The following is a 13,894-nucleotide window of genomic DNA, read 5'->3' as shown; positions in this document are numbered from 1 at the left end:
CTTTCCTAAAGCCCTCCATTCCAAAACTACAAGGGTGTGCCTCTGTGGCCACAGGTTTTCATGACCTGAACTGCTACTGTTTTTGCCTTAGCTGTCATGTCTGCCTCTGGTCAGTAGCTGCTGTATCAAAGCCTGGAGCCAGAAGCAGATCAATTGCTATTAAATTTGTATTGTACATATTGTTGTAATTCCACTGGTAAACCAGACTTTTCCTCACCCTTCAATGCCCCCCCCCACACACACACACACACACACACTAAGGGGCACCAAGGCATCTCTTCTTAGCGTGACAGACTTAGATTGTATGCTCTTTGGTGGCAGGGACGATCTTTTCATTTTTTGTTTGTACAGGGCCTACCACAAGTTGATGCCCTGATCCCTGACTGGGACCCCTATGGGCTGCCACAGTACAAATAACAGAAATTATTTGGTGTTTGTAGACTGTCGTTGTAGAGGTACAACTGAACAAAAGGTTTAAGATTTTTTTTTTTTAAGTGCCAAGGAGACCTTTGAAATGCCAAATTTCAAAATGCCTTTTCTAAATTTTCTAGAAAAACTAACTAAGGGTGAGATGTGGCATTTGAAATTTCAGGGGAATCCGTCTCTTGTTGGGGTGACTAAGAGAAGGAAAAAATGGGGCTCATAATAGGAAGCTACTTTAGAGCTTAATTGTGGCGTAGCAATAACCATCTCATAATCTATTTTAGCTATGTACGTAGCATCGATTATATTAGTATCTAGGGCCTGGCTTCAGCAAAACACCACTTAAGCATTTGCTTAACTATAAGCACATACTGTATCCATTTCTTTTTAGCAGATCACATAAGCATATGCTTCAATGAGATATAAGTGCTTTGTTGAACTAAAACCTGCAGGTGTCATTTGGCATACAGCAGACCCAACAAACTGGAATTGGAATTGGAATTGGAAAGACCCTTTGGACAAAAGTGCTAGTTTTAGACCTTTATTTGGGGGAGGAAGAGGGTCGGAATTGAAAATTACTCCTCTACATTCTTTGTATGCCTTTAATTTGTTGACAAACTATACTCTGGTAACGATGTGCATTAATAAATAATTTGTGATTTGGATAACTTGAGAAAGTGGTCATCTCTTCCTGCGTAAGCAAATGTGCACTGTTCTATCAAGAACAAGTCAGTAGATTGAAGATTGGTTTAAAGATTATTGTTTAATTTAAAACTGAGTGTGGTGTTTTAAAGATTTGTTGCTTTTCTGTCCTTCTAGATGGAAGAGGATAAGGGTTCAGTCAGCTCAGCATATGACTTTGCTGAAAGCGGGCACAGAGGGGAGGACAATAGGCAACTGCTAGCTGATCCAACTAGCCAGCAGGACAGTTCTTGCGTTCACTAGGTAGTACTCTCGCTGTACCCTTATGTATAGTCAGTCATGGAATCATCTTTGAAATTCCCATACTTGTGATATTTACAAGGAAACCTACATGACTGCATGTTTTTTGTTTGGGCTTAACAGATTGAATCATTAACTGTAATACATAGTATTTAATTTTTTTCTTGATTCATTCCATTAAAGTTATCTATTCCACTGGAAAACATTTGCACTGCAATGATTTAAGATCTTTAGCCCTAAACCATACCTTTTGAAAACTTCTTTGCAGCCCAAAGATTAGTGTTCTCATTTTTTTTCTCTGTACATGTCAATCTTTAAGCAGTGGCTCTTCCTACCAGTTGCAGCCCAGTCGAGGATACACTCAGAGTATGTCTACATCTACAATTTTGCAGCGCTGGTTGTTACAGCTGTATTAGTACAGCTGTATAGGGCCAGCGCTGCAGAGTGGCCACACTTACAGCAACCAGCACTGCAAGTGGTGTTAGATGTGGCCACACTGCAGCGCTGTTGGGCGGCTTCAAGGGGGGTTCGGAGAACGCGAGAGCAAACCGTGGAAGGAGACCTGCTTCCCCGCGGTTTGCTCTCGCGTTCCCCGAACCCCCCTGCAAACCGCGGGGAAGGAGACCTGCTTGCTTGGGGGTTCGGGGAACGCGAGAGCAAACCGGGGAAGGAGACCTGCTTGCACGGGGGTTCGGGGAACGCGAGAGCAAACCGGGGAAGGGGAGACCTGCTTGCACGGGGGTTCAGGAAACGCGAGAGCAAACCGGGGAAGGAGACCTGCTTCCCCGCGGTTTGCTCTCGCGTTCCCCGAACCCCCCTGCAAACCGCGGGGAAGGAGACCTGCTTGATTACCAGAGAGGCTTCCTCAGGTATGCTGGGATACCTGCTTATTCCATGGAGGTCAAGAAAAGCGCTGGTAAGTGTCTACACTTGATTACCAGCGCTGGATCACCAGCTCTGGATCCTACACCCGAGACAAAACGGGAGTACGGCCAGCGCTGCAAACAGGGAGTTGCAGCGCTGGTGATGCCCTGCAGATGTGTACACCTCCTAAGTTACAGCGCTGTAACTCCCTCACCAGCGCTGCAACTTTGTGATGTAGACAAGCCCTTAGTATTGCCAGAGACTTCTTTGTTTTAAAAGTATCTGTGCTCAGTACTGTCCACCTCACAGCATTGTGCATTGTCTTACGTGTTTTCGTCAGGCCTTAGTTTAGTGGAACACACAACTATGATCAAATCTGTGCACAGATCTAAAACTGGAGAGGAAGGCTAGAGGAGATGCAGGCAGTGAGGAGAGATTCTGTATTAAAGATAAAATCCTTCATTCAGGAAAGGGATATAAAGAGAATGGATCCTAAACCAGGTAGCCACTGCCATCATATTGAGTTTATTTTACTATTGTCTCCTTTACAGTCTCCTAATATTACTTTTGATGTTACTAAGAGCTGGTTGGTATAGCTGACATAAGGAAGGTGTGGATTTGGGATTGCAAAGGGATCTCGGATGTTCACAGTTTACTCTGGAAATACTACTTGTAATGCTTCCACTCAGTTTTTAGTCTTTAAAGTGGGAGGTCTGTGGATTTAAAATAGTAAATATTAATTCTTTGCAATTATCTACATACTAGATTCTGTAAGGTCACTATTTTCAAATAGGTGGTATTAACCCTTTTGAGTCATGGTAAAGCACTGACTCCTTATTAAGCCACTATTGTGTTGCACAGAAACTAAAGGCAAAATTGGTTTTAAGCTCATTAGAAATCAAGTATTTTCATCTTAAGTAGATTTTTTTTGTATTTTTGCCTGTTTTATTTTTCCAAAATGCCCCCTTTGCATTGCAGGCACTACTTTTTTATATGTTTTACAGGCAGTTCAGAAATACATGGTGCATTATACATTAAAGATTGCACAGACAGAGCATAGGATTCTGGCATTGAGGGAGACAAAGATAGTTTTATGCACCTTTTATACGACCCTTCCTCCCAAATTCTAGTGCCAACTGTTTCATCCCTCAGGTGCAAATTTGTGCAGCCTCTTGGCTACTCCCTCTTTGTGTCAGCTTGTAACATTCCTCAGCGATCTCCAGCCATTATGCCAGCTAGGGATCATTAGAGCGCAATTACACCCTGACAACTTCCCCCAACATGCACCCTCTGCCGGGGCTAAGGAGGCCATAGCACTGCACCATCTGGATATTCCCTCGGCTGACTGCTGAAGTCAACTTTACAGCCCCAGAATACTGCAGGGACCAGGTTCTGCTTCATATAGTATATATTAAGGGAAGAATCAATTCTGTATATAAAAATCAAAATTGTAGAATGTGAAGTTGACTTGCCACTGACACAAAATTAGGGGTTATGTGAATATACTGCTAATAAAATACCTGTTTCCAGAGCAACTAAGAGACAAAAATATAGGTACATATGCCTCCATGAGTGTAGTGAGAAAAGGGACATGTATCATGCATGAATAAGTAATAATGGAGCTCTTTCATGTGTGATCAGATAGAAATTATTGGAAAACATTATATACTATTAGAGAGAGCGAGAATTTTCCATTAGCTTTGAGCCAGTTATAAGTAGAAATCTCAGATCTTAATCTCTTTCATGAGACTTTTTAAAGCCCCTTTCCTGTGATTTACTGAGACATGGTCTGAGAGGTTCTCTGTCTGCAACTCCTGCTTACTTCTGTTAATTTCTATATCTAAAGTGAGCAGCATAAATTTGTAAATATTTGAATGTCCTGTTGGAAATTTTTGGACCCTCAGAAAAACCGATACATATCGTCCAGTCAGGAGGTATGCCTCTGTATGTAATTCATCTCATTGCATTGCATCTGTGATGTTAAGTGACTAATACAGTTTGTGTGTCCCACCCCACTCCCCTGAATTAGTATAACTGCTAAACAAATAGTTTAATTTGAGTTATGTAGGTACCTCTTCCCCCCACATCACCACCCTCAGTAGATTTGTATACCCTATCAGAAGGGAGGTAAACACAAATTAATTCAGAATATTCTCTCTCTAGTTTTTCCTGTAGTGTTAAATATTTGGAAATTTGTATGTGCTGCAGTGGAAAAATATTTGGATGAAGTGTAGTATGAAGGAATTTGTTAATAGGTGATTTGTAATAAAAACATCTTCCTAAACTCGGTGTAACCTCTTTCAGTTTATTCTAGTCTGTTTTACACATACTAATAAACTTTCTTGTATTCATTCATAGTTTTACTAACATTCAGCTTTTCCATTCCTTTGCTTGGATATGACTGATGGTTCTTAATGTTAATTCTGTGTTTAAATTTAGATAAAAATCTGTAGACAACCTTTTTTCCCCCCAAAAAGTGAGAGGTTAGTTCAACTCCGAATCATAAGCTTTAATAATGGCATTCCCAAATTCCAGTCCATATCCTGTATTTTGTAAAGGTAGGTTCATTTGGCATCATAAATGGTAACCTGGGATAAAATTTCAGAACTATGTAAATAATACAAGAAGGGTAGCTAGAAAAATTTTTTTTCTGTCTTTTTTGCTCATGATTTAATGTCAGCTTAAAATAGTAATAGTAAGTCTTACTGCTAGTCATGGAACCGACTTCCTTCAGAAAACTGCGTTCTGCAGTTCTTTTTGAATTGTTAAAACTATTTTTAGGCAGGTTGCCATATCCGCAGTCTCATTTATTCTAATGCCTCTTCTATTATGATTTTATTTGGGAGAGGGGGGCTAGTATATTTTGAATGGGGATAGATCTTGAGCTAGCGTAAATTATCATAGTTTGTTAACGTCAATGGGGCTATGACAATTTTATACTAACAGATAATCCGCCCCTGTAAGCGTATTACAGGTAGAGCACTATAGCGGATGATTGGCCAGCCAGGTTACTTACGACAGTAGTGGGAACTGGACATATTTTTATTTGCTGGGTGCTTGTGTGGAGTCTATGTTAAACAACCTCCCATTTGTTCAATAAGGCATTTATTTGTTCAAATCTTGGCCGCACCAAAAAGCATCTAAATCTCCATCTGTATGATTCACATGAAGAAAGCAAATGCTGCTCTCAATAAGGTATCATAATGTTTTTCCTATAAAACAGAAACATATTCTAGTAACACTACAGAAATTTGAAAACTAGCCGCCTTTAAGCATTGTCTGTGATAGCAGGACACTTTTGTCACTAGAATCCACAAATACTAATTCTTCTCTCTCTTTTCACTCCAGCTTACTGAGACAAGTTCAAGTATCAACTGCTTGGACTCCATGTGCTGCTTCTCAGATGGAGAAACAGCATGCGCATCTGTTAGAAGAATGTTGGAACGACTAATGGGAAGATGTAGTCCAACCCGGGTCAACAGGTGTGGAATTTCTCTCAATAGCCTTTGCTGCAGACGATTCTCCTATAAACTGGAACCTGATGAGCCTGCAGCTATAGATGTCTAGCAAACCAGTTGCAGGTTTTGTGTAATTAACAGGAAATGCTATTCTTTATAGTGCTTTTTGTTCCTAAAAGATCCATTTCTTGCTTACTGGGAGTGCTTTTGTTAGAAAAAGGAAGAAAACGGTTTTTCAAGAAACAGAACTCTGTTCAAACTTTGTTTGGTCTTTCTAGTATGAGATCTTGTGTTGTATATATGGTGTTTTCTCTGGGTTTGTACATTCTTCTGTTTAGAAAAACAAACCTCACTGTGCTGATTGTTTTCCTGATCCAGCTTTTTGCCTTCACGAATCAAGCGTTATTTGTAAAGTCAAAAGGCTTTTCCTTTGATACTTAATGTATGTCCTCCAAATAGTCATGGATTAGCTTGAGTTACTTCTGAAGATATACAAAAGGATTGCATTTCCCCCAGACAATAACTCTGTCATTAAAAGGTAAGTCTTTAGACTTTTCATCCATTGGTGGTTACTAAAATTAAATATTTTTTGCAATAAAACTTTTATACTCTGTTTCTAGAAATGAGCTAATTTACAAAACAAAGCCTTCAAATTAACTTAGTTTTAAGGATTTTTCTGTTTGTATCAAAAATGTCGGCAAAATCATGAGTGCCATTCAAAACTATGTGCTAAATATCTTCTTGAATCTCCCCGTTTCAAAAAAAAAACCTCAAAGAACTAGGTAACAAATTTGGGGGTAAAAATAAAAAACCTTTTGTATATCTTAGTCTGTCTTTTGCTGAATGATATCATAGTACTCCATTATTCAAAAGCCAAACCTGGAAAAAAAATTGCACTTCTCACATTTACATGGGGTTTCCTTTAATATGTGAACACTGTCTCTTTTTAACTTAAAGGATGTGGTATCATTCATACAGAATAAAATCTTGTATGGGTAATTTATACTGACGTGCATTGTCAGTTCTGATTTTTACCTTTAGGTGTTGACTTGGTATGTGGTACATTTCAGTTTCAAATTCTTGTGTTAACACAGTGTCTGTGATTCTAATCATCTTCTTTATTCTGACTTGCTTATGAAATTTTGTTAGTTATTTCCATAAATCTAGGATATAATTATGCAAAAATATCCTATTCTGTATAAGAAGGAACTGTTTATGATCAAGTAAATTTTTTTAATCAAAACTCTTGCTGTATAGTAAGCAGGCATGATGTGTAAAATAAACAGTTGAATAGAATTTTTAACCTACAAGATGAGCATTTAATTGGTCTAAAACCAACATTTCTGTAGTGGTTGCTTTAGCTATATTTTCACTTATTGCTATCTTCTGTAACAAATGATAACGCTGCGCTGCAAATTAGAAACTTTTATTTTCCATGCTGCTTTCTTTGTTCTAATGTCATCTAATAAGTGATGCTGCATTTGGCCAAAAAATTGTTTATTGTGCAGGATCTCATAAAGGTAAGTATATAGTTATTTTTTCATTCTGCTTGGCATCTAGATTTTTTACAATTTCCTCCCTCCTCCTTCGGTGGGATCTACTAATAATAAAAAATAATATATCATATTTGACAGAATATAAAGCACTTTTTCAATATTGTGCTATTTCTCAGGTTACTTGTGTGTTACCTTGTCATCTTTTTTCCTAATGACTGTACTGTCTAACTGAATAATTTTAAAGCCTAAAAAAGAGTTGTTAAAGTATTAGAATTAACATTGCTTCAAACAAATAAATATGCAAAACAATCTAGGTGCTAGTCAAAGGGCTTTAGAAGTTCCGTTGTTGCTGCTGCAGCTCCAGATTTTATATTGAAATGGCTCTTCGCAACCCTTTCAGTTTCACTTCATTACATTTTTTGTTTTGAGTGACTCCAGCTCCTTCCCTTCAGCATTTCTATTTAAAATCTAGTCTAACAGTGGTCGGAGGATATATTTACGTTCTCCCCTCACTTCCCTTGCAATACGTGAAAGTTGCTGAATACTTTTGTTGAACGTACTAATTATGTAAGTCACATAGAACAGTTACCTGAAGGTACAATTAAGTACTTTTAGTCCCAAAATATATTTACTTCTCAGTGTTAAGCTTAGATCAGCCTTGGGTACAAATGCAATTTAGATTTTACTAAATAGCTATTGTCTTTTAGAAGATACATGCACTCTCAAATGTAATAGACTATTGTGTAATGTTACGACTGACGTGAACCAGCTGTTCTATTCCATCCCAGAGGTAGCTGCATATCATTGATGAATTAAGTGATACCTGTATATATGTAGTTTGTAAAAGTGCTTTGTAATCCTTTGTAATGAAAAACACTTTTCCAGTTCTGTTGATATAGATAGCTTGTGTTTATATACAATATGTGCACCTAATATTCTGTCAAATATGATAATGGGATATGAAATTATTCTACTATCAAATTTTGAGTGGGAGCCATTTCTTTTGATCTCAAGGTGTACAAATGCTTGGAGTAGAGGGCAGCCGGCATGAAGTACTGCAGTTCAATTGTTTTTTAAAATATAATCAAAATACATTTTTCATTGTTTCATTCATTTAAAATAAAATTGAAATATTGCATGTTTCTTGCAAATTAGTAAAATGCATTTCTCTCTCTCTCTCTCTCTCTCCCATTAAACTAAATTGTCTGTCTACTCATCAGCCAATAGAATATTAAAAATGCTGGATCACATATAAATTGTTATGGTAGAATCCATTACTGAATGATCTGGACCTGTCATTAGCCAATACACTTGTCAAGATACATGTGTGTACTATTTTTGAAAAAACAGCAGATTTCTGACAGAGGTGGGCTTTGGAGCATAAATTGTTTCTACTTTGTGGCCACCTTCCTTCCTGCCCTTTATTTTCAACTTTTAGTCTAATATGTTGACTTTAGCAATCCTGCCAAAGCAGTGGCCCATATACAGGATTTATTCGTTTAGGGAAATAACGTACTCTTAGGTGAAAAACATTGGTAGATTAGATCAGAATAAAAAAGCAATGATAGTTTTGGATATTTTTTCTCTTGTCATTTTTGTTTAAATCTCGCACAGCCAATAGTAAAATACAGTAACTCTTCACTTAAAGTCCTCCTGGTTAAAGTTGTTTCATTGTTACATTGCGGATCAATTAGGGAACATGCTCGTTTAAAGTTGTGCAGTGCTCCCTTCTAACGTCTTGCTCTTCCTGCAAGCAGTGGACCGCCTGTTCCCAGTAGCTGGTAGGGGCTTGGAACCAGGGTGGACCGGTAGCCCCCTTATCAGCTCCCCCATCATCTCCCCACTCCCCTAAATTCCCTATGCAGCAGCTGCCAGCAGGCTAGCAATTGCAGCTGTCCCTCCCCCCACTGCCATGTGCTGCCCCTGCTCTCTGCCTTGGAGCTGCTCCCCAAGCCTGCTTGCTGTGTGGGGGTGGGGAGGGAGAAAAAGGGGGGGACTAATGTCAGGGTGTCCCCCTCCCCCTTGCTCCTACACCCTGCTTACTCCTTCTTCTTCGTATAGAGCAGGGTGGGGGGACAGAGGGAGAGAGACAGAGCCTGGGGCAGCAGCTGCTCTCTGTTTCCTGATCCACTTAAAAAGACAATGCACTTAAGAGTGGGTGAGCTTACTGAAAGGGGCAGTTTGCATTTCTCTCTCCCACACACAAGGTGTGTCTGTCTCTGGCTGCCATGCTATCTCCCTCCCCTCCATTCCTGCTGCCTTGTAGAATGTTAGGCTACATTAACAACAATGTATTAACCCTTCAGGGCTCAGCCGAGTGCTAGTTCATCATTTAGCACAGGGGTTCTCAAACTGGGGGTTGGGACCCCTCAGGGGGTCATGAGGTTATTGCATGGGGGGGTCGTGAGCTGTCAGCCTCCACCCCAAATCCCGCTTTGCCTCCAGCATTTATAATGGTGTTAAAAATATTAAAATGTATTTTTAATTTATATGGCGGGGGTGTCACTCAAAGGCTTGCTATGTGAAGGGGATCACTAGTACAAAAGTTTGAGAACCACTGATTTAGCAGCAAGACCTTCCCTGGGAAATATTCCACCCTCTAACTTCACCACCTCAGCCAAGCTTCACAATCATCATAGCTGTGAACAGTATTAAATTGTTTGTTTAAAATGTATGCGGTGTGTATGTATATAGTTTTTTGTCTAGTGAAAAACATTTCCCTGGAACCTAACCCCCCCTGTTTATATTAATTCTTATGGGGAAATTGGATTCGCTTAACATCATTTTGCTTTTTTCAGGAACTTAGCTACGATGTTAAGTGAGGAGTTACTGTATATCTTAATGGCTATAGTTAAACTATTAGATTAAACTTGTTTGAAGCTAAGTAGTTCACTGCATCAGTATTAAAATATATAAATAAAACTCCAATATATTAGCATACTGCAATTAGCTATTTGTGTAATGATAGGATTTGTTAGAATGATCTTACTGTGCCAAAAATAAATGTTGTATTCACTGTGCCTGATTTACATATATAATATAGTAGTTGCCTCAAAAAGCCTAGAAGCGCCATATAATTTAAATTGATAGCAGATTAAATATCTTTTTAGTCATGTTGTAGTGAATTTTAAAAATAAATACTGTCCAGAAAATTCATGAGAGCATATTTTTGAGGGTTTGAATGAATTGCAGATGTCAGGATGGAATTAACTGACTACAGTTTTAAAGAAAGGAGTAATTTGCTTTTCACTCTTAGACCTTTTTTCCTCTCACTTAGAATTATAGGTTCCTAGTCAGTCAAACTTTTCTTTTATTGTTACTGTAGATCATGGAGCTCATCGGATCCCTACTATACCAACGACAGAAGCATCTTGACTCTCTCCACAATGGACTCACCCACTTGTTAACAAGGACATTTGTGGAAGCCATATGGTGCTTGCATATTGATAATAGGTTATGCATGAGTTCAGTGCTGTACTTTCTGTCCTAGAAGATGTGCTAGCACAACAAAAACATCTAAATACAAACCTCGTGCTCTATCTTGTAGCATAGCAAAACATATATGTGAAGGATAATCTCTTCCACTAAATTTTTTAATGTTACACCCAAATTATTAGATATTTGAATGCTTTTTCTCTGCCCATTTCCTCTTTGTGCTTCATACTAACAGGTTGGAGTCCTCTGTTTTGACATTTTATTTGAGATCTCAAGGGAATGACCAAATTTTTCTGCCCCCAAGTAATTGATTTGAGGGTACTAATTTATTTTTAAGTCTGGTTTTGTAAATTAAGCTGATTTTTTTTCCTTGGGGGGTGGGAGGGGAAAGATATTTTTTTATTCTAAATTTATATTGAAACTTCTTGTTATGTTAACCTCTTAGTCTACAAATAAACAAAACTCTTGTTTCTTCCATGGGCAAGTCAATTCATTAATATATCCCTTTAAAGAAAATGATGCTGATGGATTAGCTGTGAAGAGATTGAAATACCATCTGCATATCTGTACTGGTGTACAAATGGCAATATACCAGTAAAATATGACATAGCCTTTTTGAAAGTGGTGACAAAAGCATAGGTGCATCCTTCAGGTGTAATAAGCATCTCCTGTTCTTTACAGATAATATTTAAGAGCCAGTCATTCTCCATAACCATTATATCCTACATGTTTTAATAACTATTCTTGATCCTAACGTGGAAAAATAGGGAGAAAACATGTTGAATGGATTGTGCAGTTCTCAGTAGCATAAGTGTTGAAAATTTAAATGGTTTAATCCTTTTACCATTGGGGGGGTTGCATGTTTTATTTTTAATATATTTATCTTCATACTGTATTTTGAAGATTTAAGCATTATCTTCATATATCTGAAGGACCTGACACATTGATGACAATGGTTTGATATACAAGTATCTCAATAAAAACAAAGTGCACAAATGCTACTTTGGACAGAATTATATATTTTGCAGCTACATTTTCTGCTATAAATGTGTCTGAGTTCTAGGGGATGGTGTGTGTGTGTGTGTGAGAGGGAGAGGGAGAGGGAGAGAGGGATAGGATGTTGCTCGACAGCTTTTTGTCACCCCAGCATCTGGGCTGGTGGAGAGTGCTGCAGCCCCTGGACACTCATTGGGGACTCCATGTTTTAAATCAGTAGTTCTCAACCAGGGGTTCACAAATCCTTTCAGGGGGCCGAGGAGCTCTGAGGCTGAACCCTAGTACCCCAAACCCCACTACTGAAGCCAGGAGGTCATGGGGCTGAAGCCACCCCCCAAGTCCCTGAAGCCTGTCAAACCTTCCCCCGCAAGCCAAGAGCAGTGCGAGGCTGAAGCCAGGAGCCCCAGCACTCCCCCTGCTGAAGCTCAGAGCCACACTGGGAGCCCCCCCTACCTGTACACAGCCCTTAGCTACCCCCTCCCGACACCCTGAGTTACTCTTCTCACTTCACACAACTCCTAGATACCCCCTTCCTGCACTCTGAGTGGTTTTCAAACTTTGAACTGACTCCCCCTTTGAGTTATATTTTGGGGTTGCGTCTCCCCATAGCCCAGACAGGCTGGGTGGCCTCCTGAGTGAGTCGGGGGTGGAGGTGGCACTGGACCCTGCTGTGCGGAGCTGACTCGAGCCCTGCCAATCCTTGCCCCCTCCCCCCAAATAGAAGTAAAAATATGCCTATGCCCCAGGGTCCCCCACTGGCCTGGAGCCCTGTGCTCCCAACCCCACTGGGCCCTGGTGTTTTTATAACATGTTGAGGGGGGCCTCAGCAAGAAAAAGGTTGAGAACCTCTGTTTTAAATCAGCCTCTGGCTACTCAGTCCCATAAATACAATTTCTGCCTCACTGAAAAGGAGGTGGTGGGGGGGGAAAGCTGCAGCTATACTGGCAAAACTCAGATCTGTAATTAGCTACCAGTGGTGGCAATGGCGCATGCAGTGGGCACAGACTTTCTTACCAAGGTTTTGCCTAATCCTAGGTAGTGTAGACAAGGTGTGTAGGCAGCCTGCCAACAGGAGGCAATCGCTGGGCAGGGCAGTACGGGTGGCGGCAAAGGTAGCCAGGCAGGCATGTGGAAGCCCTGGCCATGCCAGAAGAGCACAGCCGACAGCTTACTGGGCACCAGCCAGCACAGGCACAAATGTCAGGCGGACTGTGTCCGCGGCTTGTGCCTGCATGCACCAGCTGCCACACGTGGTCCATCTCCACACCCATGTGGCAACATCACACCAGGCCTGGTGGCCCACTGACTGTTCTGCCCTGGGGCCCGGAATTGCTGTCGGTGGGCCTGTGTGTAAGGTAGACAACGCAATGGTCTAAGCCTGCCCCGTCTACACTACAGTTTCCATTATTGCTATCACCTGTAGAGCTGCATTAGCAGTGAATGACATGACTGGTATTTTTTTCATGTTGTACACAAAGCTTTAGAAGTCGTCTACGCTATGGGACATGGGCTGCTGCAAGAGAGAGAGATTGCTCTCCATTATTCTACTTCTCCCAAGCTTTGCTGGATTCCCTGAACTGTAGGGGGTGAAGTGTTAAGATGTCTCCACTGCTGTTCTCCCTTCTCAGATTTTTGGGTCATCACTGCTAACAACTCCAGTGCCTACTTCTGGTGCTGGTCACAGCTTTCCCAGCAATGCATCAGTTTCGTTCACATCTTGAGTCTTCATTTTTGCTACAGTAAGGACTAGAAACTTAACTGTTTACAAATGAAAGTTTAAATTCTTGAGCTACTGGTGGATTTATCAATCTTTCAATTGTATACATATACTTGGAAGTCTGAGTTAAATACTAGCACAGGTTTTCTCAGTGGTTTCTGTTCCTGCGGGGAAAAAGAATTATGCCATGGATATCTGTGAAATAATTTTAGGCCACACTTTCTAAACAACTTCTCATCAGATATCTGTTGTTTGCCACTGTTATCTTTGTGTGTTAAGCCATTATGCTTCACTTCTCAAAAGTAGCTGACCGTGTCTGTCAACGTCATTCATTCCTTGGCCAACCCTCAGTGGTTTTCAGTGTTGCCATGTAGTTTTTCATTAGTTCTTGTGATTAGTATGTCATGTTTTGAAATCTAAATTATGGCAAATGGTTTATAAAAAAGGGAAAATGCTTTGAAAAATAACCCTGCTCCAAGCATTTATAACAATTCCATACCATACGTATATAATGTTTTGACTTTTGTGGTATGAATACAAGGTTGAATACATTTGTGCCAAAC

General features: G+C 40.1%; 1 protein-coding gene across 5 annotated transcripts in view; it reads left to right on the top strand.

The window, feature by feature from the left end:
- The window catches only part of ATP11B (ATPase phospholipid transporting 11B (putative)), a 108,678-nt gene extending 97,059 nt beyond the window's left edge, over window positions 1-11,619 (top strand). For 2 of the 5 annotated variants that reach the window (XM_030574506.1, XM_030574504.1), the window contains 2 exons: window positions 1,243-1,368; window positions 5,578-5,658. In XM_030574506.1, coding sequence (XP_030430366.1) covers window positions 1,243-1,368 — 126 coding nt within the window. In that variant the 3' untranslated portion in view covers window positions 5,578-5,658. Of the gene's footprint in view, window positions 1-1,242; window positions 1,369-5,577; window positions 6,984-10,508 lie in introns of those variants that run through there. The other 3 variants (XR_004001886.1, XM_030574503.1, XM_030574502.1) reach the window with 3 other exon arrangements.
- The last annotated feature ends 2,275 nt before the right edge of the window (window positions 11,620-13,894 follow it).

Source organism: Gopherus evgoodei, chromosome 9, assembly GCF_007399415.2.
Source record: "Gopherus evgoodei ecotype Sinaloan lineage chromosome 9, rGopEvg1_v1.p, whole genome shotgun sequence".
Lineage (NCBI taxonomy): Eukaryota > Metazoa > Chordata > Testudines > Testudinidae > Gopherus > Gopherus evgoodei.
Note: the sequence above shows the minus strand (reverse complement) of the source record. Positions and strands in the feature narration are given on the sequence as shown.